Source organism: Phodopus roborovskii, unplaced genomic scaffold (genome assembly GCF_943737965.1).
Source record: "Phodopus roborovskii unplaced genomic scaffold, PHOROB, whole genome shotgun sequence".
NCBI lineage: Eukaryota > Metazoa > Chordata > Mammalia > Rodentia > Cricetidae > Phodopus > Phodopus roborovskii.
Genome location: NW_026126416.1, coordinates 24,775,896 through 24,803,643, shown reverse-complemented (window position 1 = coordinate 24,803,643; position 27,748 = coordinate 24,775,896). Strand labels below are relative to the sequence as shown.

At 39.9% G+C, this 27,748-nt stretch overlaps 2 protein-coding genes across 2 annotated transcripts in view; one reads left to right on the top strand and one right to left on the bottom strand.

Moving 5' to 3' along the window:
* Window positions 1–170: 170 nt before the first annotated feature.
* Window positions 171–16,507, bottom strand: Zc3h8 (zinc finger CCCH-type containing 8). The gene is made up of 9 exons (XM_051183421.1): window positions 16,347–16,507; window positions 12,689–12,782; window positions 9,099–9,333; window positions 7,198–7,331; window positions 5,321–5,443; window positions 4,871–4,982; window positions 3,728–3,837; window positions 2,804–2,845; window positions 171–707 (listed from the first exon to the last, which is right to left on the bottom strand). Exons 1-8 carry the CDS (start codon window positions 16,421–16,423, stop codon window positions 2,813–2,815), a joined length of 918 nt encoding a protein of 305 aa, XP_051039378.1. The 5' UTR covers window positions 16,424–16,507; the 3' UTR covers window positions 171–707; window positions 2,804–2,812.
* Window positions 16,508–20,289: 3,782 nt separating this feature from the next.
* Zc3h6 (zinc finger CCCH-type containing 6) overlaps window positions 20,290–27,748 on the top strand; it is a 46,001-nt gene continuing 38,542 nt past the window's right edge. The window contains exon 1 of the mRNA XM_051183419.1: window positions 20,290–20,905. Within this exon, the coding sequence (XP_051039376.1) occupies window positions 20,874–20,905 (32 nt within the window). The 5' untranslated portion in view covers window positions 20,290–20,873. The remainder of the gene's footprint in view (window positions 20,906–27,748) is intronic.

Below are 27,748 nucleotides of genomic sequence, written 5' to 3'. Positions count from 1 at the left end.
TTCTGCAGCTGGTTTCTGCTTTCCACCATGGAATTCGAGGGTCAAACTGGTTATTAAACTTGCACAGCAAGTATATTTACCTGAAGAGCACTCACTCACTGGCCCAAGGTAAATACTCTTATATTTTAACGACACAAAGGTTAAGAGCATCAAATATGAAAACACCATAGCAAGAGATATTATCCCACTTTATTTGTAACAGGGATAATTAGAAATAGATATCCAGCAGAAAATTGTTTTTTAAAAAGACCACAAAACCACATTCTATGCTAAACCACAAAGTGGAACTTTGAATTATTGTTCAAAACGTTGTGCAAAGTATTTAATGACACGTAGAGATGTAACTTATTGTATCACCTCGTGTCCCCTGGAAGTCTACTGCCATCCTTCCTATTCCTCTGCCATCCTCATTGACCCTCTCTCTGCCTCTTTTGTGCTTCTACAACTGTACAGAAATCTCAATCGGGAGAGACTTCTGCAACCTAGCACAGCGCAGCATTCACCACAAGCCAGCATGCACGTGCTCCTCTCGTGTCCCAGTAGCCGGAGCTTCCCAGTGCAGTCACCCTTCTCCTGAGTGCTAGATCTGGGAGGTGCACAGGATCACAACCACACAGGAAGGTGCGTTAACAGAGGAACCTTCGAACTATTCCAAGTCACCAGTCTTCAAAAGTCTTGACCAGGAGTAGATTTGTCTTCTACACAAGCTGCAGAAGAGAATAAGCACATCGGCTTGTAAAAATTATCAACTTAATCACCATCCCCCAAAAACCATCCATGCACCAAAGAAAGAATAAAATCCAACTTGAGTTAGATACTCTTCTTGGGGAAAATGGAAGGAACACTCTGAATTTAAATGCAAAATCTAAGGCTAGAACTGAACCAAAATCCAGAAAACATGGAAAAAGATAAAAACCACATTTTTTAAAAAAAGCTGCATCGAGCCTCTAATCCAGCATTTAGGAGGCAGAGGCAGCCAAAGCTGTGAGTTCAAGACCAACCTGGAGAGCTCTAGGACAGCCAGGACTACATAGAAAGACACCATCTCAACCAAAACAAACAAACAAACAAAACATAATAACAATAACAGAGTTGAATGGAGATGAAGAATTAAATTATGATTACATCAAAAATGTCACAATATGGAATCTGGAGGGTTGGCTCAATGGTGAAGCACACTTGTTCTTGACAGAGGACCCAGATTTGGTTCCACCAGTCACACAGCAGCTCACTATGTAACTCCAGTTTCAGAGGATGCAACATCCTCTTCTGATCTCTGTGGGTACCAGGCATGAGTGCAGGACACAGGCATATCCAGCAAAAGACTTATGCACGTTAAAAACAACAACAAAAGGCTCACAAATAGGAAGAGATACAGTTGTTACTATTACCCAAAGCAATCCTCATGTTCAACTAAATCAAGTCACAATTAGATACTTGAAAAAAAGCGGAACAAAAAGAAAAAGAAATAAATAAAGAAGAAGAAAAAAAGGAAGAAAGAAATTTCTTTCTTTTCTTTTTTTTTGAAACTGTAGCCCTGGCTGTCCTAGAACTAGCTCTGTAGATCAGGCTGTCCTTTAACTCACAGAGATCCACCTGCCTCTGTCTCCTAGGTGCTGGGATTAAAAATGTGAATTGCCACTGCCCACTGAAATAAATTTCTTAAAAATTCATATATAGGCCTGGAGGTGGTGGTGCATGCCTTTAAGAGCTAGTTCCAGGACAGGCTCAAAAAAAAAAAAAAAAAAAAAAAAAAAAAAAACATTTATATAGAACGTGAATCTAAAAGAAATAACACATGGCAAGACCCTACCTCAAAATAAATAAATAAAATAAATAAATAAATAAATGAAAATAAAATGAAATAAAATAAAAAGCCAGGCACTGTGGCACACACCTTTAATCCCAGAGGCAGGCAGAACTCTATATATTAGAGGCCAGCCTGGTCTATAGAGCTAGTTACTGGGCAGTCAAGGCTGTTATACAGAGAAACCTTGTCTTGAAAAACCAAAACCAAAATCAAAACCAAACAAAAGATGAAAAGAAAGACAACCTACAAAATGGGAAACAACCTGACACTCTTCACAAAGGATGATGGACATATAAAAGCAATGTAAAAGAACAAACAGAACCCTTTGGCCAGTAGGCTGAAGATGCTGTATTTCATGCAAATAAGCTACGGTACACCATTTTCATCCACTGTCAGGGAAAAATTAAAATACAAAGTATTAACAAGTGTGGAACAGAAATTCTATAACTTACAGGAGTGTAAACTAAACACTTTAGAGACTCTAAAGTGTGTTACCTTAAACCAATCCATTAATTCTATTCCTTTATAGACCCTGAGTAACTGCTGCAAATTATAGCAAGAGATATTTATTTATAAAGAGTTACAGTAACAATGTGCATTCCAAAAACTGACAATAGTCTAAAGCTCTATTATAATACCTAATCATAACACAGTCATAGAACAAAATGTTATACAGGGCCTCATGTGGTAGTGCACTTGTTTAATCCTGGCACTCGAAAGGCAGAGGTAGTTGGATCTCTGTGAGTTTGAGGCTAGCAAGTTCCAGGACAGCCAGGGTTACATAGAGAGACCCTATCTCAAAAATGAAACAGAAGGACAGACAGAACTCATGGCAGGCAAACCCAGACAGAGAAGCAGGCATGTACATATTTTTATTGAGAAAGGAAGAAAAAGATGCTTTTATTGAAAAAGACAGAGAAACCTTATTAAGGCTGTTATCTCAATTTCAAGAGATGATTCAGAGAATAAGAACATTAGCAGAGTCATTTTTACCTTTTTAGTCTATTTACATGACTTCTTTTCAGTATTCAAAACCTAAACAAAAAAGAAAATGTGATTTTTAAAAAAAGTCATTATTACCTACTATGTAAGTCCTATTTTATACTTCTCATTGGTTCTAATAACATTAAATCTAACATGTGGTACTACAACAAGAAATAAAAAACTAATTTCACATAAGTATTTGGTATGATTTCTAGTTCCACAGATACCTTCTCTATTTTAGACATAAAAGTGTCTACCATAAGTACCTGACTTTCTCATATTGACTTCTGCTCAGGGAGTTTTTGCCGCCGGCAGTTTTAGGGTTATTTTTTAATTTCCACATTTATTTAAAGTTGATTTTGAAGACACTATCCTCACCTAATCTATGGGAAAAGAATGTCAATGACCGCAACTTCACAATAGCCTTTTCTCGGAGAGTAGGAATATCGGAAGACAAACTACCTGATACCTGACTAGTTGTTGACATAACTAAAATGTTTGTCAGCAATGACTCTGATTTCCTTCTGAGCTTATAACAAGAGGACTGTGATATGCCTCTATTTCCTTTGCTTGTCTTGATCTAAAACAACTACTAAAAGTTGCTAACTAGGGTAGAGTGATGGCACAGTGAGTAAAAGTTGTTGCTGCCAAGTGCAACAACCTGAGTTTGATGCTAGGGATCCACATGAAGAGAACCAACTCCTCAGTCTTTTCTGACTGCCACAAGTCTGCACACACACATGGTAAATCATAAAAGTTATAGATCTAGAACAATACTGAACTTAAGAACATTCTAATTCATATTATCAATGGATATTAATCTTTCTTTCAGTATCATATACTAGCCCATGAAGCTCTCTCTCTTTTCAAATGTCATCTTTGGTCCAAACATGCTCTTTTTAAAAATAGAAACAAGATTACCACAGTACTTACTCTAGCCAACAGTTCTTGTGTTTCTGCAGTCAGCGGGGCATGAGAAAAATTACAGTGATCGCCCTGATAACATTTTGTTCCTGTGTGATAAAACTTGCAAGGGTATTCATGTAGCACAGTGTTAAGGGAAAGAACAATTTCAATTCAACTGAATAATTCAATATTAATTAACTATTTTGACTCTTAAAATCTTTCCTACCAATAAAATCACTGTTTCCTATGTAAAGTATGAGACAATAAAAGTCTCATTCTAGAAAGACAATTTTTGCTCCCTCATATATATTCTCATAATGGGCCACAGGTAAGTTTCAGTCACAGATGAAAGAAATGTGTTTTAATTACCTTGAGAGATGTGATTATTTTAAAATGTTCTTTGAGGATTGGGTAAATTAAAGTCAATGACAGCAGTCAGTATGTTCTACAAATCTGTACTTTTAAAAAAATGTATTAGGTTTGTTAAAGTAGAACTAATTTATATAACATTATTATCTAGAAAATATCAAGTTAGAGGTGGGCGTTGGTGGTGTACACCTTTAATTCCAGTACTCAGGAGGTGGAGGCAAGTAGATTTCTGTTGTGTTCAAGGCCAGCCTGATCTACAGAGCTTGTTCCAGGACAGGCTCCAAAGCAATATAGAGAAATCCTGTCTCGAAAAACCAAATTTAAAAAAAACAAAAAATAAAGTTAGAATCTGAGACTTCTATGGTATAAGACTATAAAGAAACAGCTTTTGTGTGACCAATGATGCTATTACCCTAAATGCCTGTATTTCATGTTTTTTTTTTTTTTAACAAGTTTGGGCTATTAGAAATAAAGCTACCTTTCAAGTTTAGGGAACCTGTATAAAATATCTCTTTTTCTATATGAATACAGACTCAATAATTAGACATGATCACAACAGAAACTAACATCTTCCTGGGTCTAACCTGGTCTCATGAACCTTCTACCACCTAGGCTGAGCCAAATGCACTTAAATAATTTAGGGTTTTTTTTTTAGGGTCCTTTTCTTATGTAAAAGTGTATACAATTGCAATCACTTTGATATCAACTTGGGCTTAGAACACTTTGTTATAACAACAGCTGTGGTTTATTTAAATGTTCATGTTATAAGAAGAATAAAGGGAATCTTGTGATAAAGGATATTATGCAAATACAGGCAGTTCTCTCCTTTGGTGCAATACCCTTGTACATAATACTTACACATCTCTTTTTTCTTCTCTATCTCTGCATCATGATCAAACTTACACTGGTCTCCCTGGATGTAAGAATAAGCACAAGTTACTAATCATAGTTACACTTTTGCAACTTAACTTCAAATGAGCAAACAAGTCCAGAAAGAATCCTAACAAGCTAGTGACTAAGCACATGACAGCATGCTGAACTTTTAAAAATTCTTAAACATCTTTAATAAATTACCTTTAAAAACATAAAGTGACACATCACGAATTTCCTAATTAAACTTTTTCCAAGAACAAGAGTTTCTAAAGTTTCTAAAAACTTTATGTTTTTAAAAGACTCAAACACAGATAGCTGTTCTTGTAGACTTATGCCATAATCACAGTGTAGTATGTTTTTGTTTACACACTCTCATACCTTAATACATTTTCTTTCAAGAAAGTATTTGCAAACTTGCTTCCCCTTACGTTCCACTGTGTGCTGATTGATGAAGCCTTGACTCATCCTTATACGTGGCTGCTTCTCTTCAGGTTTATCAGCCTTTAATACAAAAGAAAATTAAAAAAAGGAAAAAAATAAAATATTTCATTTTGTTTTGCAAAACTGCTTTAAACTATTTTTTAATACATTAGAATGCGCCCCTTTTAGCTTGGCATGGTAACACAATGTGTCATCTTAGCATTCCAAGGATGAAGCAGGATTACAAGTTCAAGACCAGCCTAGGCTATACAACAAGACCCTGGCTCAAAAAAGTATCCCTCCTAAAAGAGCTTTCAAAGTTGGACTGTAGTATATCAGTTATAAAATAAGTGCTTATCAGTTTCAACAGCATTCAACCATTGAGTACTAGTTGGTAAAATTTGAGTATCTTATTATACTTTATCCTTATTTTATAAAAATGAATAAAAACCTTAAAAAGGAAATATATTACTTGTAATGAAAAGAAATCTAAAACTCTGCTTTAGGATTATGGAAACAAAGCTGGGACTCACGATAGACAAGAAGCAGCAAAAGGACTCTAGTTCCAATGATAGCTTTCCAGCTTAATGTTTAAAAAGAAATGAGAACCTTAAAATCTACTTTAGCTCTTTAGAAACAAAAACTATTTTTAATGTGTTAATTTGTGACAGAGCATACCGTTTCTGTATGCCTAAGTAGCAAATACAGTTTTAGAAATATGGTATATGCAATTAAGGAGCTAACCCATCTCCTAAGTGACCTGCTTTGCAAGAGTACCAAGTTATATAAGACCATAAAAATCATACGTAAATCTCAGTTCAACTCTTTGGTTTTAGATAATTATGCGACGAGAGCCTAACATATGCCTAGAACTTGCTCTTCATGTAGAAGGGCTGACAGTTCTGGGTGAAGACTCATCAGAGCCAATGTTAAGACAAAGAAGAGGGAGAGGACAAAGTTCAGCCTTGGCTTGGCCCTGTGTGGAATAAGCAGTGATCTGAACTGAGTTTAGATTCCCCATTTGCAAAATATGAAAAAAGAGATAGCTCTTATATAAATTTATTTCTATCTTCAATATTTGACATTCTTCCTCCTTTTTTTTTTTTTTTGGATATGGAATCTTATTGTCTGTTACCCAGGATGGTCTTGAACTCCTGCTACTACTCCAAAGCAGTTGGGACAAGAAGGCATCCACAACCATGGTTAGGTAATACTTGGTATTCCTAATATTTTAATCTCCCCAAACTCTTGACCCCATGACTAAGCTTAGTAAAAAGCTTGCCATTCGGTTTAAGACTTCGGAAGAGCAGAGAAGTAATTTATTATCCTATGCTGAGTACATATGCATATCAAGGAAGAATATTTTCAAAGCACAATCAAAGTAACAGGAGCAGGACTGGAAGATCTGGTAAGGCCAGCGCTCAGAAATAGCTGTTTTTAATTTCCAGAAGGAATCAACCCAAAGCCTGAGGGACTACAGTGTATCAACTGTGCAGGACTATGTGGTCTTTGCACTGTCTCCAAGGTCTTTCCTTCTGCCCCGCCCCAAGTTTTCTACAGTTAGTGATAGTCCAACACACAGGGACAAAGGGCTGGCACACCTGTATTCTGTACCCTGAGGCTGAAGATGGGTGCTGGCAGCTCATGCTGAGAGGGAAGGAAGCAGTGGTTAAGCAGAAGACCATGGAGTCAACAGCAGGTAGAGAGGTCTTGGTATAAGCCTTATTAGTGGGATGCTCCTGCCCCCCTACACCACTGAGCACTTCTTGAAACTGAGGTGAAAGATAAAAACCAGGAAGCATGCAGCCATCCTCCTATAAGCACAACTCTTGTACCTTTTCTTGGGAGCCAGTGTTCTTTGGGAAGACATTCGACCCTTTGTTTCCAGTGCCAGGACACTTTCGCTTCATCTTCTTCTGTTTAACTTTCTTGTGACCAGCTTTAATTTTTTTATTTTTCTGTTTGGCAGCTAAAATTCAAACAAGTTGAATTTTTAAAAAAACATATGACATCGGTTTAACCTTCAGAAATATGCCTTATGATAATTCAGGGAACCTGCACCTCAGTGAAGGAAAATTGGTAGGACAGTGACCTGACTCTCTAGAAGCTTTGCTATTAAGAAGCAAACAGAGAATTCTAACATCCTAATTCCAAATGCATTGTTTTGAAAAGAAGTGATGGATGGGAGGGGAAAGCAAGAAAATTAATTAAATCAATCTTGCACACCACAGGCCAGAACATTTTGAAGACATCAGCAATTGACTGATCTAATTAAAACTGCCATATCTATAGAAGAAAACTACAGCAGTTTAAAATTATCTCATATATTATAGATTTTCTTTTGAAAATGTGTCATAAAGCCGAGGATAGGCAGCATATATGTGGATACAAGCTAATTTTGTTTGTTATCCGGGAAGGGACCTCTCAACTGATGACCCCATCAGATGGCCTGCAGACAGGTCTCCAGGGCATGTCCTTGATTAATAATTATTGTGAGGGCCCAGCTCACACTACCCTGGACAGGTGGACCTGGATGGTATAAGAAAGCAGGCTGAACAAGTCATGGGGAGCAAGCCAGTAAACAGCACCCTTCCATGGTCTCTGCTTCATTTCCTGCCTCTGTGTCCCTGCAGTGGCTCCTTTCAGTAATGGACTGTTTGTTACCTGGAAGTATAACATGAAATAAACCCTTCCCTCCACAAGGTGCTGCCATGGTGTTTTATCACAGCAATATACAGTCAACTAAGGCAACTGTAAGCCTCATACTGAGGAAACTAGGTTTAGAGAATGAGAAGTTCAAGGCTATCTTCAGCTACATAGCAAGTTGCAGACTACCTGGGCTACATGAGATCCCATCTCAAAATATCTCATACATGCATGCACACACACACGCGTGCCAAAAAAGAAAACATGCCATATATACTAAATTTACCTATAGATGTACTTGAACGGAGTAAATACTTGGAGGAAATCACAGTAAATGGAAAGCATTAAGAATTTAATTTACGCTGGGCAGTTGTGGCACATCTTTAATCCCAGTACTTGGGAGGCAGAGGCAGGAGGATCTCTGGGTTTGAGCCAGCCTGGTCTTACAGAGCAAGTTCCAGGACAGCCAGGAGTCAGAGTTACACAGAGAAACCCTGTCTCAGAAAAAAAAAGAAAGAAAGAAAGAAAGAAAGAAAGAAAAAAGAAAAGAAAAAGAAAAGAGAGAGAAAAAAAGAAAAGAAAAATATCTATGGCCAAATTGTATTTTAGTAATTTAAAGCAATGGGTTTCAATTTTAAAAAGAAATACATTTCTATATTGGGGATACGGTTCTGTGGTAGAATGTCTCCTTAATACGAATGAGTCCTGGGTGATCAATCCCCAGGTCTTAAAAATATATAGACACACACATCCACAACCATCCAGCTAGTCAATTCTTTAAACAAGGGTCATATAAGCAGGCACAGCCCAACATTCATACATGCAGAAGCAAGGGATTCAGACTTCTGAGATAGACACAGCCTTTGATAACCCACTATCAGCTGCCACTGTCTCCTACAAACTGAGAGCTTATGTATCAGGCAACCAAGTCTCAAGTTATGTCTCACATCAAACAAGTTCGTATCTGGCATAAAGATAACAAAAGTCACCTTCTCACCATAAGTACAGGTAAAAAAGCACTTGCCCAAATACAGACAACATGACAACTTCTGCATACAAATTCTAAGTGATAAAGCAGTTTAGCACTTACTCTGCTGGGTGCCTTCTGCTCCCTCTTTCTTCACAGATTCTTCAGGAAGTAGTGATGGTTGAGCAGTGTTTGCCATTTCTTTGGCTTGTATGTATTGCTGAAGCTCTTTGTCAAAATTATCTTCTGATTCCTGACTGCAGGTCTCACCATCACTGTATGGGTCATAGTCCTTACTTCTTGATTTTCTACGAGGCAAACTCTTTGGTGATGCTGTAGAGTTTCCAAGGTGCTTAAACTAAGTAAAGATGAAAAGATGATGTGTTTATTTAATTATTCTTTATCAATAAAAACTCGGGAATGAGATAGAGGGGTAAGAATCGAATAATCAGAGAAGCAGTAGTGAAGCGACCAGTGACCTCCTGCCTGTCTCGTTCCTCCACCCAAAGGGGCCAAGACCCTCTCTGAGCCCTCTCCTACTACTTCCTGTGTCTATCTGCCCTCAGACCTCCAAAACTCTATAGTTAATTTTGGTCAACTAGTAGCTAGCTCCACCCTTTGATTCAAAACAAATCTTACTGTCAGTCCTAGGAACGTCAGACAGAGCCCAATCAAAATATCATACAACAAAATTGAAATTTTTACAACTTAAGATTCAAAACAAGACATACATCCACATGTGCGTGTATATGTATATATATATATATATATATATATGTATAGTGAAATACTGGCTATTAGTTGACTATTATTGCATTTGTACGATGGGTACATGGGTTTCATAAAGCGTTCTCTACACTTTTTTTTTTTTTTTTTTTTTTTTTTTTTTGATTTTTCAGGACAGGGTTTCTCTGTATTGTTTTGGAGCCTGTCCTGGAACTAGCTCTGTAGATCACAGAGATCCGCCTGCCTCTGCCTCCCAAGTGCTGGGATTAAAGGCGTGTGCCACCAACACTGGACCTACACTCTTTTACAAACATCTGAAAATTTTGCAGAATTAAAAATGGGCTGGAGAAATGGCTCAGTGGTTAGGAGCACACAGCAATCTTCTACAAGACCCAAGTTTGGTTTCTAGCACCATGTCCAGGAGCTTACACCTGTAACTCCAGCTCCAGAGGAATCTGATGCTTCTAGCTTTGAAGGACACACTGCACGCATGCATGCAGGAACACAAACATGCACACATGCACACACACATGTACACAAGCCCCAAACAAACACCACAAGGAGGACTATGGAAATGGCTCAGTCAGTAAAGTTCCTGCTAATGTAGGCATAAAAATTCAAGTTCAGATGTCTAGCATCCATATAAAAGCTGGTGTGGTCACCTCATATGTAACCCTAGGAGATAGAGCTAGTGAATAGAGATAGGCAGGTCCCAGGAGTTCACTGGACAGCCAATCCAATTACATCAATGAATTCAAGGTTCATAGACCCATCTCAAAAAAAAAAAAAAAAAAAAATTTGAGAAAGAAAGACATCAAACATCAACTATTGGCCTATACATGCACTCACATATGTGTACACACACATACTTCCACACACTTAAGAAACCAGCACTGATAATGTATAGTCCTGGAACAAGTAGGTACGATAACAAATAAAGAAATGGGTTGCCTGCACCCCATCGTGATTATAAACTTCAATATGAAAGGCAAAACAAAGCTTTAGAAGGTAATATAAGAAAATATGTCCATCAATACACAAAGGACTAAATATACAAGAACATATTCTTAAAAGCACTTATTACTGGATGGAAAAACTAAAACTAAAACGAGCAGCTATCTATAACACATAATACACAAGAATGACAAACAAAAACTAATTGCAAAGAACTGTAGGTCAAGAAAACAACAACAAAATAGGTACTCTCAATGAAGGCAAGGGGGAAAGACTAGAACAGGTGCAAGTAAACAGAAAATTCACATGGGGAAAGAGTCAATAATTCTCTGGAAATGCAGCTGCAAACAGAACAAGACTGGGATGTCATGGCATCCTGGGACAGAGCCACATAGTCTTTCTCATCCACAGCGTTGTAATAAAACCTGGAGCAACCATTTTCTGACACAATTAGGTTATCAATTCAACAGCGATGCTGCTCATATGTGAGTATCCAGCAGCATCTCTCCCAGGACAATGCAGAGTGCACATGCATGATACAAGTGAAAGAATGGCATAGCAGCGCTAATAAAAACAAGCCCAGGGCCTATCTATAATAGGGTGTCCTACATTCAAATGTACTACTGTGCTTCGATAAAGATGAACAAGCACACACTAGATTTATTGATTTTAAACTGTATTCTTATGGATGACCACATAAGCAATAAAACTGTAAAGAACACAGAAGCGATCAGTATACAAGTTAGAACCTCTCATCTCAGGGGCTAACATGGAGGAAGGAGGCAGCAATACTTTTTTCTAGACCTGCAGTACTTACCTGAGTACCCTACTAAGTTAGCCAACACCCTACATATATTTGTATTAGTGACTGAAAATCCTGGGCTGAAGGAACTCTTCCTGAGGATAACCTGGGTGTCTATCATTCCCTACAACTTTCTTGGAAATTAGTTAAGATACAATATGCTATCTGCCTCTCTACAGATTGTGAACTGTGGGCATTGAATGAGGCCTGTGTAACTACCCCTGTAGGATAATAAAACTTCAGTTTCTGGATGTCAGCCTGGGTTCTTCCCCAACCCCCCTCTGGTTTTTCGAGATAGGGTTTCTCTGTGTAGCTTTGTAGACTAGGCCGGCCTCGAACTCACAGAGACCCGCCTGCTTCTGCCTCCCGAATGCTGGGATTAAAGGCGTGGGACAACACCGCCCGGCTTCCCTAGGTTCTTATCCATGGCAGCTACACATGCAGAGATAGTATTTATGTGGTAGCTTAGAGCCTTCCCCAGGAGATGAAGATGCCATGCCAGCTGTATCATCTCCCCTGGATCTTTTCATAAAGCCCATCTGTGCCTTACATTGCCAACATGAACATATTCTTGGTAATGTGTTAACATTTACTGCCTCCCCCCCAAAACAACTTCAAAAAGAGAGGAGCTGAGATTGACTTTGTGATGGACTGAACTGGAGTCTCCCCCAACTCTAAATTCTTATGTACAAGCCTTGATCTTCAGTCCTTCAGAATGGGGCCTATTTGGAAGTCAGGCCATTGCATACGAGGTCAGGATGCTTCCTAGAATCATGGAAAACCAAAAAGCACCAGAGGGGTCTGGAACAGATCTCACCTTACACATCCCAGAAGGAACTACCTTGCCAACACCTTGCTCAGCCCAAGTACTACAGGATAATGCATTTGTTTGTTCAGGCTGCCATGTTTGTATCCTGTTACACACTAATCTGCATTTTAAGTGAGTCAAACCTGTAGATTTTACATCTAATTTGATAGAAAAGAAACTTTTCAAAAATAGTTTACAGTCCATTTCAGAAATGGGAAACCAATCTTTTACAATACTGGCACATTCTCCACCTGATGGTGGGGGAGTTCAAGCTACAAAGCAAGAAAGTTACTAGAAGATGATTCTGAGTTTCCTTGACCAAAGAAACTGGGCCCTAAATGCTGAACACAACGACACAAACAGGATCCCTCATGTTCTCACATCCATCCAGAGCTGTCTGTCTAACACGCAAGCTGAACCTACTTTCTTGGGAATTTGTTCACAGTCCCGCTTTGCTTTCCATTTTACTTTCTCTGTCTGTGTTTCTTCAACTTCAGTACCATCTACTTCATCAATTCTGCAATAAAAATTAAAAATAACACATTAGTTTTATTGCATGGTATTAAAACTCATTGCTTGGGTTTATCTTAAGGTAAATTGCAAATTCAAAGTCTATTCAAAATACTCTAGTGGTGCAGCCCTTTAATCTCAGCACTCAGGAGGTGGATTTCTGCTTGGGGAGGCCAGTATGGTTTACACAGCAAGTTCTAGGCTAGCCAGGGCTACATAGTGAGACTCTGTCTCAGAATAACAATAATGCAATGATGACGATGACTAATAAATGTTAGTATGCATAAATAACCTGTAAAACTGAAACTTTATACATAATCTTAATGCTTGAGAATTTGCACATATATGTATTTTGCATCTAATTTGATAGAAAAAGAAACTTTTGCATATACATATTATATATATGTATCTCAATCACCATGCACTCATCATTCCAGTCATTCAGTACATATTAAGTATCCACCACATGTCAGGCTGTGGCCTCATGTCATGAGGTACAACAATGAAACAGACAAGTTATCCCTGCCTCCTGAGAGCTTTTATCTACTCATGAGAAAAAAATACAGGTACACATATAAACAACATTTTGTTCTTATGTTAGATTCGGGGTTTTCTAAACAGAAAAGATATGGAAGAATTATCAAAAAGGAGTGTAAAAAAGAAGGATATGCCAGGTACAATGCGGGAGGCCTTTGGAGGTTAGGAGACAAACACCCAAACATGAAAATGAAAACTCTTTTCAGACTCAGGCATGAGAAACTGACCATGCACAGACATTGTGTGAGCATACTCTAGCACGCCGAGAACATCAGAAACTGGAGAGCTGTGTGTCTTAAACCACACCACCATTCTGTATTTCCCTCTGAACTTCACTGCTCCATTAGGGACCATGACTCTCACTCTTATTTCTTGACCCACCCATAAGCTAGTAAGCCAGCCCCAGTGGTACTGAGCTGTCCTTTTCACCCCCTATTGCTGCTGCTACTTTTTTAAAAGATAGGATCTGTCTTAGTTAGGGTTTCTATTGCTGTGAAGAGACACCATGGCCACAGCAACTCTTATAAAGGAAAGTATTTAATTGGGGTGGCTTACAGTTTCACAAGTTTTGTCCATTATTATTATGGCGGGACATGGCAGCATGCAGGCAGACATGGTGTTGAAGAAGGAGCTGAATTCTACATCTTGATCAGCAGGCAACAGGAAGTGAACTGCCACTGGGTGTAGATTGAGCAAAGGACACCTCAAAACCTGCCCCTGCAGTGACACTTCCTCCAACAAGGCCATAACTACTCCAACAAATCCACACCTCCTAATAGTGCCACTCCCTATGAGCTTATGGGGGCAAATTACATTCATACTACCAATGTCACTATGTAGACCAGGCTGGCCCCAATCTATCTGCTTCTGCCTCCCTTGGACTGGGATTAAAAGTGTGACACCATGCCCAGTTACTATTTCTTCATCTCCTCGGTTGGCTCCTCATCTTTGCAACTCTTAACAAAGCCAGTCCTCACCGCTCTTTCTCTATACTTTCATTCTTGGTAATGTCTTTCAGTCTCCTGGCTTCTAACATCATCTTTATATAGCTGATTCCAACACCTTAGTCTCCAACTTGCTGCCCTTAACCAAACACGCAACTTTCATAAAGGCTTTTCCTTAACTGTCTTCTTTATATACTATCTACACTATCCTCATTATTCCACAGCACCTCTTAATTCATCACTCAGTTTTCATTTACCCCATGGCTTTCATTATCATCTAAAATAACCATGTATCTGTCATCCACCTCAATAATACACAATTCATGAACATTAATATTTTTCTGCATTTCATTTATTGTTCTATCACCATGACCTACAATGATGTGTCTTATGTAGCGGGAACTCAATAAAAATTGTTTTAGATGAATGAGCATTCCCATTATGAGCAAAAAGTCAGAAACCTCAAGACTGACTCACTTGCAAGATCGTACACACATACTCTCATCAGGCTGAAGAAGTGGCTTAGTTAAGAGCACTAGCTGCTCTTCCAGAGGACCTACATGGTGGTTAACAAACATCGCTAACACCTGCATCATAGGATTCAATGCTCTCTTCAGGCCTCCAAGGGCAAGGCACATATGAGGTGCAGAGACAGATGCAGGCAAAACATTCACACATAAAATAAATTAAAACAAAACAAAAAGTTTCAACGCACTGGAAAAAAAAACAAAAACTACAGGCAAAAATAAAAAAAATAAACTGAGAGAAAAATACAGAAATCTAAAATCTTGAAAAATACCTAAAGTCAAAGTAAAAAGCAACATATTCCAAGCCATTCTTCAACTGTCTTTTGGCAAATCCAGTGTCTCTTACATATTTCAGCCAAATTTTAGTGAACAGGTATTGTGCCTAATATATTTTCAAACTATTAGCTATTTTTAAAATCTTGCTCAATTCTCACACAAGTTAAAACTACCAATTCGTTTCTGTTGTTCTTAACGGCTGCAAGTAATCTCTGTCCATTTCTTTACAGTATCTATAGGACTTGATTTACATGAATAATTCTGCTTTAGAAGCTGGGTGATGAAATCATATGTACTGAGGTCACACTATTCCAGCACCTTAATCTTAGATCTGCCACCCCCACTGCACAGTCTTGACAGGTGACTTACACTCTCTATGCCTCGATATTCTCATCTGTAAAACAAGAGCATCACTTTCTCCTTAAGGTTGACATGGGGACTAAATTCCACATGCAGCACACAGCAAAGCGCTCGATGGTAGCCCAATTAGGGTTAATAGTTCCCACTAGAGACAGAGCAGTGAACATATTCTCTTCCCCCTTGAGATAGGGTTTCCTTGTGTAGCAGCCCAGGATGGCTTGGAACTTGCTCTGTGGACCAGACTGGTCTCAGACTCACAAGATCTGCCTGCCTCGGCCTCTCAAGTGCTAGGATTGAATGTGTGCCACCATCTCCGACCCAGCACTGGAAATGTATCTGTAATGAGGATGGGAAAAAACTTCGTGAAGGATGTGTGTCAAGGTTCCCACTGAGGCAAGGTAGGAACATAAAAGACAAGGGTTTAGGAGAGAAGATGGGATGTGGGGGCGCTTTCAACTCAGAAGACTGGAAAGTGAATAGGTACTTGTACAGAAATTCTGCATTCTGATTAACAACATGCTTTTCCAATTTAACGGAAATATTAAGTCGAAATGGTGTTTGCTGCTTTATTCTGGGATCTTTGGCTCAGAACACTGGCAGGCAGTGTTTCTATATCCTTCAAACTCTCAAGAACCAGGAGACCGGCAAAGCCGCCTCTGAGCTGAGGAGTGACAGGAAACAGGATAAGCGCACGTGCAAGCGGAGCAGTCGGCCCTTGGGGACAGGTTCGCAGAGGCCGGAGCCTCCTCCCGCCGCCCGGCCACTGTCCTCGCCCCCGACCCCCACTCCGACTTCCATCCCGCTTCCCCTCGCCACCTCTCCGCTCCGGCCTCTACCCACGCTCTAGCCCAGGCTCCGGGCTTCCAGAAGGAGCGAGGGGGCGGAGCCCGGGCGGTGCCCTGCAAAGGACGAAAACATGTGGATCACCTTTCGTCAGAGTCGGCGACACGTTTTTTACCGAGGGCCGGATTGGGGGGTTTTGAGAAAAGATTTTCAAAATCCATAACTCAGACGGGGACCGACACCCTCCACGCCGAGCAGCTACTGAGCAACCACCACAGCCGAAGGAACCTAGTGTCGCGCCAAGGGCCGCAGGCTCCGCCCCGCGCACGCGCCACTGGGGCGCGACTCCGCGCGATCCCCGGGCACCAGCTCGCGCCGGTACTACGCATGCACAGTCCTCAGTAGGGCACGGTTAGTGCCTGCACTGCGCATGCGCGGTTCTTTATGACCTTGCGGGTTTGCTTACCTCTTAGTACATTAGCAGCATTAAAAAAAAAAAAAAAAAAAAAAAGACTATCGATTCCTTTTTAAGAAGATGTATTATTTTTATGTGTACGATGCGTTTGCGTGTGTGTACATGACTGTAGGTGCCCGCGAAGGTCAGTGATCGCAGAAGCCAGTGAGTTCTAGGAACGAACTCTGCAATAGCAGTTAAGTTCTCTTAGCCGCATAGCCATCTATCTCTCCAGCCCTCTACATTTTTCTTTCTATTTGGTGAAAACCCACAGGCTGCAATCACACTGTTTCTTGTATTTTCAAATGCACATTTGACAGGTGAATAAACAAAATGAATTGCACACGAAGAAACTTCCCGGTTTCTACAACAGAAGAGTAAACACAAATATATTTAAAGCAGGCAAGTTCATTAGAAAGCACTAAGTGTAAAGACTATTCAGAAGGTGGAGGGGACCACAAACTGGCTGGGAAAGCTTGAAAGGGGTGAGTTCAATCTAGAGATAATTTCTAGAGGAAGGGATGAAATTGGAGTTATATGTGTGTCCCAAGGAGAAATGTAAATGCAGGAAAACAGATCATGTTTAGAAAACAGGAAATTGTTCAATGCATGAAAATAGAAGAAAAACTCAACTATATTCTGGGCCAGGACAGAATATCTGACTCTGTTATAACTGAAAAGATTATTTGATTCCTAGCATGAACCATGGTCCAGTCCACAGACAAAGGAAGAAAATGATTTTAGGTCTGACCTCTTCCAAAGGACAATTCTTCCTCCCCAGTTATATGGACAGTTACCTTTTTTTGCACTTCAATGGTTACTAAAAATTATGAGAGAAAATTAAGAGAGAAATTAGAGGAGAATACTAGCTCATACAATCATTATTTTCATATAGACATATATATTTGTATTTCAGATTTTGGGCTAGTAAGAGGGCTCAGTGGGTAAAGGCATTTGCTGCCCAGCCTACCTGATAGTCTGAGTTTGATCTCTGGAACCCACAAGATTGAAAGAGAACCAACTCCCAAAAAGCAGTCATCTGACCACCACACTTGCCATAAATAAAATAAATGTGATTTTAAGAAATGAAATGCCCTGCCTGGTCTTGGTGAGTTTCAGGACATCCAGGGCTATGCAGAGAGACCTTGTCTCAAAAAAACTTTTTTAAAAAAATTGAAAGTCCATAATAGAATGAAAAATAGAAACAAAGGAGATTAAATGGGGGGGGCATACAATTTACATGGAAAACATCAGATATTCGTATTCCCAAATAACCATTAGAAAAGCTTATACCCATGTGCGGCAGATCAATCCAAAATGGCTCAGTCGAAGAGCACTGGGTGCTCTCCCAGTACCCACATGGTGGCTTTCAAGGGAGCCGGTGCCCTTTTCTGACTTCTGAGGACACAGGTGTGCATTCAAGCAAGAATCCACACACATACAATTAATATATCTAAAAATGAGAGAGCATTGAAGATCAGTCTTGGCTACATAGGAAGTTTGAGGCCAGCCTGAACTACATGAGACCCTTCACACACACCCAAATAAACCAGTATGCTAAATGAAATAAACAAAACTCATGAGGACAAATATCTAGAACATTCTAATTCGTAGAGTATTTATAGAATATTCTAATTTATAGCAAAATGGGGGTACCAACTGCTGAAGAGTGGTTAGTTTCTGTTTGAGGTGATGGAAAAGTCTGGAAACAGTAGTGATTGGTGCACAATAGCCTGAATATAACTAATTACACTAAATTGTGTAGTTCAAAATGAATGGAAGGGCAAGTTTTATGACATTTCACAAAAAGAGAAGAGAAAAGGAAGTATCTGACATGATGAGAGGGCGCAATGACTTCTTGAAGACCTTGTTCCAGCATTTGCTAGGTATATACTGCCTTGAGGCTGGATGTAATCACCAACAAAGGCTGCTGCATTTCTCACTGTTCTGGGACCTAGGGTACAAGTGGGGATTGATACTCTGCATGGTACCTCGTATTTCTCCAGGAAAGAGTTTGCTTTCCTTCTCATAGGTGAAGATTTTAGAGTCATCTTTCAACCTCACTCAGCACAACTATCATTTGGGGTTTGACAATTCTTTGCTTTGGAGGACAGTTGTGCATTGAAGGAGATTAAGCTGCTTCTACCACTAGATGTCAGTAGTACTTGCTCCTGACGTCAAAATTCACAGGCTTAGAAGAGAAAGACTGTCGAAAGGGAAAATCTTTTGAAAAGCCTAAAACGTTGCTAGAATTAATGAAACATCAACTTACAGGTCTAAACAAACAAATACCAACTTGTTGAAGGAGAATGATCCCAAAGGCACTGGTTCTAGGTTAATCAATTCCCAAAGCAGGAAGGTGTCTATTAAAGGATATGTCAGTTTTCCACAGCTTCAAGACTCCCTTTTGTCCATGCAGGGCTCATCAGGCCCAGGAATCCATAGGTAAAAAGGAAAGACTCCCACTGGTGCAATGACGTGTACCCACTAGTCATTCCAGCCACAGAATGAGGTCAAGGAAAATGTGACCAGAATGAAGGATGATTTCTTAGTCTGGGTAGAAGATAAACACTCTTGTGTTCTATGGCTAAACAGAAATGACCAGCCAAGGAGATAAGACCAATTCCAGGTAATAGGAACATGACAAAAAACAGAGGAAAAGATGTAAAAGTGTCAACTACAAGCCTATTTAAGCTCATTCTAATAAAACATAACTTTCCTTCAAAATTAAGTATACACTACTCATTTCAAGATTATTGATGGGATGTGAGGGCGACCTGGCTGCTACATCTGCCATCCCATTGATCGCCAGGGTTGATTCCGCTGATCTGACTGGCTAGGTGGGTGTCCCCTTCCTCCCTCACCGCTCCATGCGCGCTCCGTGGAAGAGGCCGACCTTCCCCGAATAGAAGAGGACAGGTCTTCGGTCAAGGGTATACAAGTAGCTGTGCTCCCGTGCTAGAACCTCCAAACAAGCTCTCAAAAGATTATTTCTGGGTCTGGCAGTGGTGGCACACGCCTTTGATCCCAGCACTTGGGAGGCAGAGGCAGGTTAATCTCTGTGAGTTCGAGGCCAGCCTGGTCTACAGAGCTATTCCAGAACAGCACAGAAAAACCCTGTCTTGAAAAACAACAAACAAAAAAGGTATTTCTGAAAGCCACTGATATTTACGAAATATCCCCCAACATTTCATAATATCAAGACATAAGATCATACTTTAATGACCTCAACAGTTATTTTTTTTAAATCTGTAATGATTGAGTGAACTTAGTATTATCAGAAAAGTTGCAAGCCAACTTAATCTTGCTTACAGTGCCAATGCGCACTAATACGGAGATGGATAACAGCAACGAGTTTGAGGGCCTAAGCATGATTTCGGCGATAAAGGTTTTTTTCCTCCCCCACAAAAATAACTGGCAGTTCCTTTTTATCTTGCGCAGCTAACGGTGGCACAGGAGCAGAGGGTTGTATGATGCATCCGGAACTCCGAAGCCCAAGCCCTTGGAGGACGGCGAAAATCGCAGGAACACCGAGAAACCGGCACAAAGGACCTGGTGGACACAGCAAGCACTGCGGGATAGCCTGCCCCTCCCGATGTGACTCCCAGCGCCACCCGGCCGCATCTCCATCTTCCCTGCCCAGCCATCAGGTTGCTGCCTCCGCCGCTGCCGCTAAGGCACTAAAATCCCGCCCCTGGAAGTGATTGACGGGTAGTTTCCTCCAATGGCCAATGCGCTCAGCCCCGGCGGGCAGGGATCGGGCTGCGTCTGGCGGAGGAATCTCACTTGCCCTTTAGTCCCGGGCAAGGTGTTGCGGCCGGCGCCATTTTCTGAGCCGCCTGTCTCGGGTGCCGCCATGTTGGTGAGGAGAAATCACCGTTACGGCCACTGTCCAAATCCCCGCTTCGCTGCACGCCACCCGCCGGCTCCCACGCCTCAGCCTCCGGCGGCGAATACAGACTAGAGCGGCAGCGCCGGCAGCGCGGGGCCGTTGCCCAGTCTTTGCAGTTAGAGCCCCATCTCTCTGGCGTGGTTGTTAATAGACTGGAAAGTCTGTGTCTGTGTCGCTCACTAGTAACCGTGAGTTTTTACCACCTCGTCACCTGTCGGCGGCGGCCGGGAACAGGTGCCCGCAGGCGGCGCAGGGGTCCTCCCCGCGCCCCGCCGCCGCCGGCCTCCAGACCTGCCCTCCAGCCCCGCCCCGTTCTTGACCAAACATGACAGACTCTGAACATGCAGGGCACGACAGGTCGGGAACCCTTCTTGTCTGTCTTTCTGTCGGATGAGAGGAGGGGTCGGGGCGGCGGGAGCGGGCCGGGGCCGGGCGCCTCCTGCATGACTTAGACGTCTCTGTGTGGCTCCATCGGTTCCGTGACGCGCACCTCCGTCCACCGCAGCTGGCTGCCGGCCGGCCGCGGGGGAGGCCGACCCCGGCCGCGCCCGCCTCCCGGAGCCGGGGTCGCCGCTCGCCTCGCCGCCCCGCCCCCGCCGGGCACGTGCGAGCCCCCCGCCCCCGGCCCGGCTCAGTCGTCTGCGGCCGTGGAGTCCGCTCGCCGGCCCAGTAACCGGCGTCGGCAGCGCCATTGGGGACGGCCCCGAAGGCTCAGTAGTAGTAGGCCTTTTGGATGTTTGCCTCCTACCCGAGTCCACCTCTGAAAATAAACATGTTTAGTTTTTAGGAGGAAAGAAAAAACAAAAACAAACAAAAAAAAAAGCCTTTTCCCATCCCCCACCCCCAGGCCATGTGTCTGCTCCCGCAGTCGTATATCCTCATCCCCAGGAATGTGAAATGGCAGTTTTCAAATGGAGTATGTTAACACAGACTACAGATTTTAGCTTAACCTGATTTCCTAGGTGCTAAATACCATTCGATCATTTAGCTGAGATTCTGATTATGTATTTTTATAAATTTTGCTGTGCTCCCAGAGGCACGTTCTTGGTGTCATTCAATGATTTGGTGACATTTACAGACTATAGCATACCTAAATTTTAGTTAGACTTCAGATTTGCGTTCATAGCCCCAAATCATTTTTAAAGGGACTTTTATTAAAATTCCTGGCGCAAAATCATATGCACCTGGTTTTTACTTAGAATGTTATCTTGAAAATCTACATGCTCACATTATTTGTGTATAGATGTAGTCAGAAGTATACATTGTATTGTTGTGTGGTCCATAAGACTTAAGAATTGCTGAGTAATATGATCTGCTTTTGATAAAGTACACACTTTACCAAATCCAGAAGCAAAACAAAAAATACAAAGGGATTAAAAAAAAAGCATAACAACTTGAATAATGTAATAAAAATTCTCCAGAAAGACCTCAAGCATGTAGCAGTTGTTAGATAATAAAATACACCCTTAAAACTAAGTGCAAAAGCTTGCCCTTGACACATTTTTTTTATAATTTTTAAAATTAATACCTCTGGTTTTGGTGCTAGCAAATGGATCTAGGAACTCTTGTACCATAGGCAAACACTCAGCTACATCCATTACCCATTTAAAGGAAGTCCCTAAAATTAACTAATAATGTTGAAAAGTCTATTGATAAACTAATGACAGGGTTTTGTTAATGGACTTAAAATTCATTTATATGAAAGGAAATTTGTTCTCATTTGTGGACAGTCATTTGCATATGTAGGATTACATATTTTACATAATGAAAAAAGATCACCAAATTTAGAAATTAAAATAATGCTCTACTAAAGAATGATGACATCAGGCCTTTCTTTTCTTTTTCTGACAGTATTACTAGCCTTTGCTGGCCTGGAACTTGATATGTAAACCTGGATCTCCAATAGATCTGATGGCTGTGCTCTGTAGAGCTGGCCCAAAGGTGTGCACTACCATGTCTGGTTGCTGTCAGGGAGATGTGTGTTCATGTCAGACCGCTCTAAACATCAAGACCCTGCTTTTTTTAAAAAAAGTAGAATTTAAAGTTTTAAAATACCAACTCAGAAGTTAAAATGAAACGTCAGATTAAGAGCTTAGTAGTAAGAATGAATGATTAATAGCAATAGTTTTGTTTCACATTAGGACCCCAAAAGTATTTCCAGTTAGCTCAGTGTTGTGGTGCTATAAAACAAATACTTTAAAAAAAAAAAAAAAAAAACCACTTATGTGAAAAGAACTACATGAAGAAATTTCACTATCAGTATGTGGTGGGATATACTTGGAATTCTAACTCCCTGGATGCCAAGGAGGATTAGCATTTGAGACCAGCCTGGGCTAAAGAAGGAAGAAAACCAACAAAACAGATCTAAAGGAAGGCCCCTTGCTCCAGCTCTGCAGCCATTTATTTAGCTTTATGAACTTGAACAACTGAATTTCTTAGTTGATAACAGAATCCTCTCAGGAATTTTGAAACTTTACCAAAGCAGTTTTCGTTTGTTTGTTTATTTGTTTCAGTTGTTTGGAGAGTTCTGAGTGCACGGTGTTTCCACAGATATGACCTGATCCCAAGTTTAAGTTTTAGAAGCACCCCATGTAATTACAAATCATCAAGTAAATGTTTCTCAGTCTTATCTAATCAGACTCGCTTTGATACAAAATAAAGATTTGTATACTGCCCAGAACAACTTGTGTAGAAATACCCAGATAGGTTTGTAGTTATCTATATTTTTATAGGTTTCTCGTTGATCTTGGGAGAAAATCATCTATGGATTCCTCTGCCTCTATATTATAGCTGTTTTTACTATAATACAAATTTATATGAATTATGTGGAGGATATGTAAAATTTGGCATAGAACTAGGTATTTTTCTATCACTTTTGAAAACTAAAATATATACTCAGGAAAATAGTGAAATCTCATAACTGCTTTGACTATATAAATTAAGATATAATTTTCAGGAGAAGAAAATGTAAGTGAAATCTGTGAAATGTATAATTTTCTGCTTTAAAATTATTTTCTTGTACATGTTTTATATGGTGAGTGCTTTGTGTACATTTGTTTGCTATATTTTGAAATATATATATATTTGAAAAAAATAACCTTTTGAGAATATCCATTTGGAAGTCAGGTGTTGTTGATGTACACGTATAATTCCAGCACTCTGGACACTGAAGCAGGAACATTGGCATGAATTTAATACCAATCTGAGATGTGTAGTGACACCCTGTCTCAAAACAACAAACAATCCCCTGAAACAAACAAAACTATCCAATTGGAATACTTTACTTTAATATTTTCATGCCTGGAGCAAAAAGTATATTTTTATAAGGATTTGTTAATATAATACTTAAAACTTGCAGATGTGTAGAATGTTTGCGTTCTTGTGCATTAAGTTGGGAGCTGGGAGCCTAGTTCTAAATATAAATTAGAGATAAAGAGGAAGGAATTGAGGAAATTAAAGAAAGGTATGTCCCCCTTTCACTCAGTTCTTTCATTCACTTCTTTCAGGCACAACTTCACCCTCCTAACTTTAGCCTTCTGCTGGATATTAACCCAAGTAAAACAACTCTGTATGATGCTTGGTATCAGATCTATGGCTTCATACATGCTAGGTAAGAGCTAATCCATTGAGCTACACTCCCAACCCACAAGCTGAAGGTTAAATGCCAGTTCTGCCTCAGATACTAATACAGCAGAATAGAAAAGGATAATTAGAACCCTAATAACTATTGCAGAGTTTTCTAAAATATGCTAGTGGTAAAAAGTTACTCAGGGCCGGCACTGGAAGAAAGGATGATTTTTAGCATGAACCTAGTATAAGACCTTGTGATCCCTAAAGTTTATTCATTTATTTTATTTAATAATTAGTGTTCCTTCATAGGAGGTATGGATATTTTCCTTGGGTTGGAGGTTTTCTATATGAACAATTTCACCTTTTGTTTCCCTCCCCTTCTGCATTCCTTCCTCTAAAGCAATAACAACAAAACTCCAGCTTGTCAGAAGTGTAGTAGTGGTTTAACAACTTCTCATAGTCCCCCAATGGATTGGAAAATTGGCCAAGAGACTGCACCAGAGTTAGACCAAGTACAGACTAAGGTGTATGTGTAGAAAGCACAGCAAAATGAAGGGAAACAATAGGTTTAGACATGATTGTGGACTTATTTTGAAAAGTGAGGAAAAGGCTTGAATAAACTTGAGACCAAAACCATCCTGCATGGAATATGGGAAATCACATCAACATTTTTAAGTATGACAATAATAAGCTACATATTGTTGGTATGTTACCTCAGGGCTAGAAAAAAGCAAGCTGTAGAACAGTGAGGAGGCTATGGAGTCATTTTTGGTAAACACTAATCATGTAATATTTAATATTATTCTAGACATTGAGTATATATATATATAAAACAATAAGCCATTACTTATATTTTCTTGGGAGAGAAATAGCATAAAAATTTACATATTAGATTAAGCAGAAAGTGAGATGAGTTCTGTGAGATGTTTCTGCTTTCAGTAGTGTTATTAGGTAACCATTTTCTGAAAGAGTATTTGTTAGAACTGTGGAATGGGAAAGCAGTCCAGACAAGACATCTGGGGGGGGGGAAAAAAAGCATTCCAGGGGGGGAAATGGGAGATAAAAAATGTCAGGACTCAGGAATGAGCTTGGTAGGGAGAAGTGAGCAAGAGAAACAGTAGTAGAAGTAGAATTAGAGGACACTTGTGTGCTGTCTAGAGCCCTCAAGTCATTGTAAAGGGTCTTGATTTTTACTCTTGAGTGATGTGGGGAGCACTGGGAGGAAGGAAAAGCAGTTCCTGCAGCAATCTAGGTACCAGGCAATGATAGCTGTGTTTGAAAATCGAGTGTGAGGAAGAATGAAGCAGAGCCAGGACAGACACACAGTAATTGTTCAGGAAGACTTGATCACCGGCAATGATGCAGACACAAAGCAAGATTCATGAGTTATTTCTTAGTTAATTCTTGGTAGAATTAGAGGTGTCTGAGGTGTTAGTTGAAATTATTGAGATCAGCTGAATTATGTGTTATAGTAGGCCATGGAGAAAAGAACACACTGTTTTAAAAACCAAGGGGGGGGGGGAAGAAACCCTTTCAAGGATGTGAAGGAAAGATGTTTAAAAGAAAAGTTCTTTGATATACATTGTTCTAAATTACAACATTTTAGTACTGAATTCAAAGGTGCTGTAAAGTGATGCCCTTCAGCCTGAAAAGTCCACACACACCTATTGTCTGATTAGATGGTTTTTTCCTTCTGTATTGGAGAGTGAAGCAACAGCCTTTCACATTGTTTGCTATGCCCTCTACTACAGAGTTAAGCCCAGCTTGTTTCAAAATAGGCTTGTTTGAATGCACTTAAGATTTGACTTAATATTTTCTACCCTGTAAGTCCATTATGACGTCTGCATCTGTGAATTCACCACCCAATGTGTGCCTCATTCGTGTAGGTGATACAGTTACTATCCTTACAACTGGAGCTTGTCTATTTATTTATTTATTTATTTATTTATTTATTTATTTATTTATTTAGAGACAGGGTTTCACTATATGATCTGGAACTCACTTGTAGACCAGGTTGACTTCAAACTCAGAGATCAGCCTGCCTCTGCCCTCCCGTATTAGGTGATATTAGGTGTGGGCTGACAACTGGAGGTTGTAACCCTTTGCTATGTGTTAAACCAAGGTTTCCTCCTGAACAGATGGGATGCCTATTTCACAGGGATGGCTGACTTTGAATTCACCAACACAAGCCTTCATGGCAGGGCTGTCAGGACATTGCTTTGTGATTTTTCCAGCATCATCTTCCAGAGTGACCCTGCATTGTCAGTTTTTCAGGTTCAGAAGTGGACTTACCTCAGACATGTTTAGATTCAGACATGCCAACTCATGCTCAAAACTAGTAACATTGATCACTTTCTGTGTGAAAGCTAGTGTCTTAATTGCTTCATATGAATCATTTAATCCTCACAGAAATCCAGGTAGACATTGGTCTTCCCTTTTAAAAGTGAGAAAACAAAGATGAAGATGTAATTGTTCCCAAAGACCCTAAGTAAATTCCCAGTAATCTAATACAGAGTCTACACTTATCCCCATAATCAAGAGAATGTATATACATAAGAGTATCAGTTTATTCCCGTGAAATGAAGATTAGATGTATGTATCAGAGAGTGTGTTGTCCATACATGTCAACACCCAATGGACAAGAGCATGGTATTAGGACAAGGGTGTTAGGTGTTAATGACTGGTAGTTTAATGGCATTAAGCTCCAATGAAGTGATACTCACATCTCCATAATATACCTGTCAAGTACACACTTGCATCTCTCTTAAATGTTACCTTTTCTCTTGAACATATGGCACTGTCCATATTCATCATTGCATTTCTCTTTCATTGTTTCTATTGTAACAGCCCCTCTTTCTGTGAAGAACAGTTCTTTCTATTGCATACTAATCTCTTAAATTTAGTTCTCTTTTTCCCCCCACTTTGTCCTTTTTAATCTGGTATGGTTTAACCTTTTGGTTTTATGGTTGTTTCCTTCATTCTTTTTTATTTCTTTAGAGCATTCTTACTCTAAATACACACACACTTATGCACATAAGTACAGTGTGTGATGGTTGGGTTCTGGGAGGTATTACTTGACTGGTGTGAACACATACCAACCAAGATTATAGTAATTACATGACTTTAACAAAGATGGTTTTAACAGGTTTACTTACTGTTGGCAAAGTAGGCTTTTTCTACTATAATATTTTATATGTGCTTTGTTTTTAATTTTCAGATTTAACATTAATACTTGAGATACTGATACTGTTTTAATGCTTAAACTTTGATTCATCATATGTATATTTTTGACTGGAAAATAATTGACTAAAGCCAGCCCCAAGTAGCTTTTAAAGAGTCTTAAGTTAATTATCATTAAAAGCCAAACAAAACTAGAGCACAGCTCCCCCCTCCACAAAGTTGATACAAAACAACTAATATTTGGAATTCTAAGATCCTCAAAATTTTACATGTATCACAGTTAATAATTTGTACTTCACTCCATTTCATAATTTAGGAGCAGATTCTGTATGGCTGAGTGGGAAGGATTACCTCTCCGTGGCATTCAATGACACTACCTTCTCCATTGCTTTGAAATTCTGATTACTCGTATCATGTATGGAAATTACTGAATTATAGATAATTCTGTTT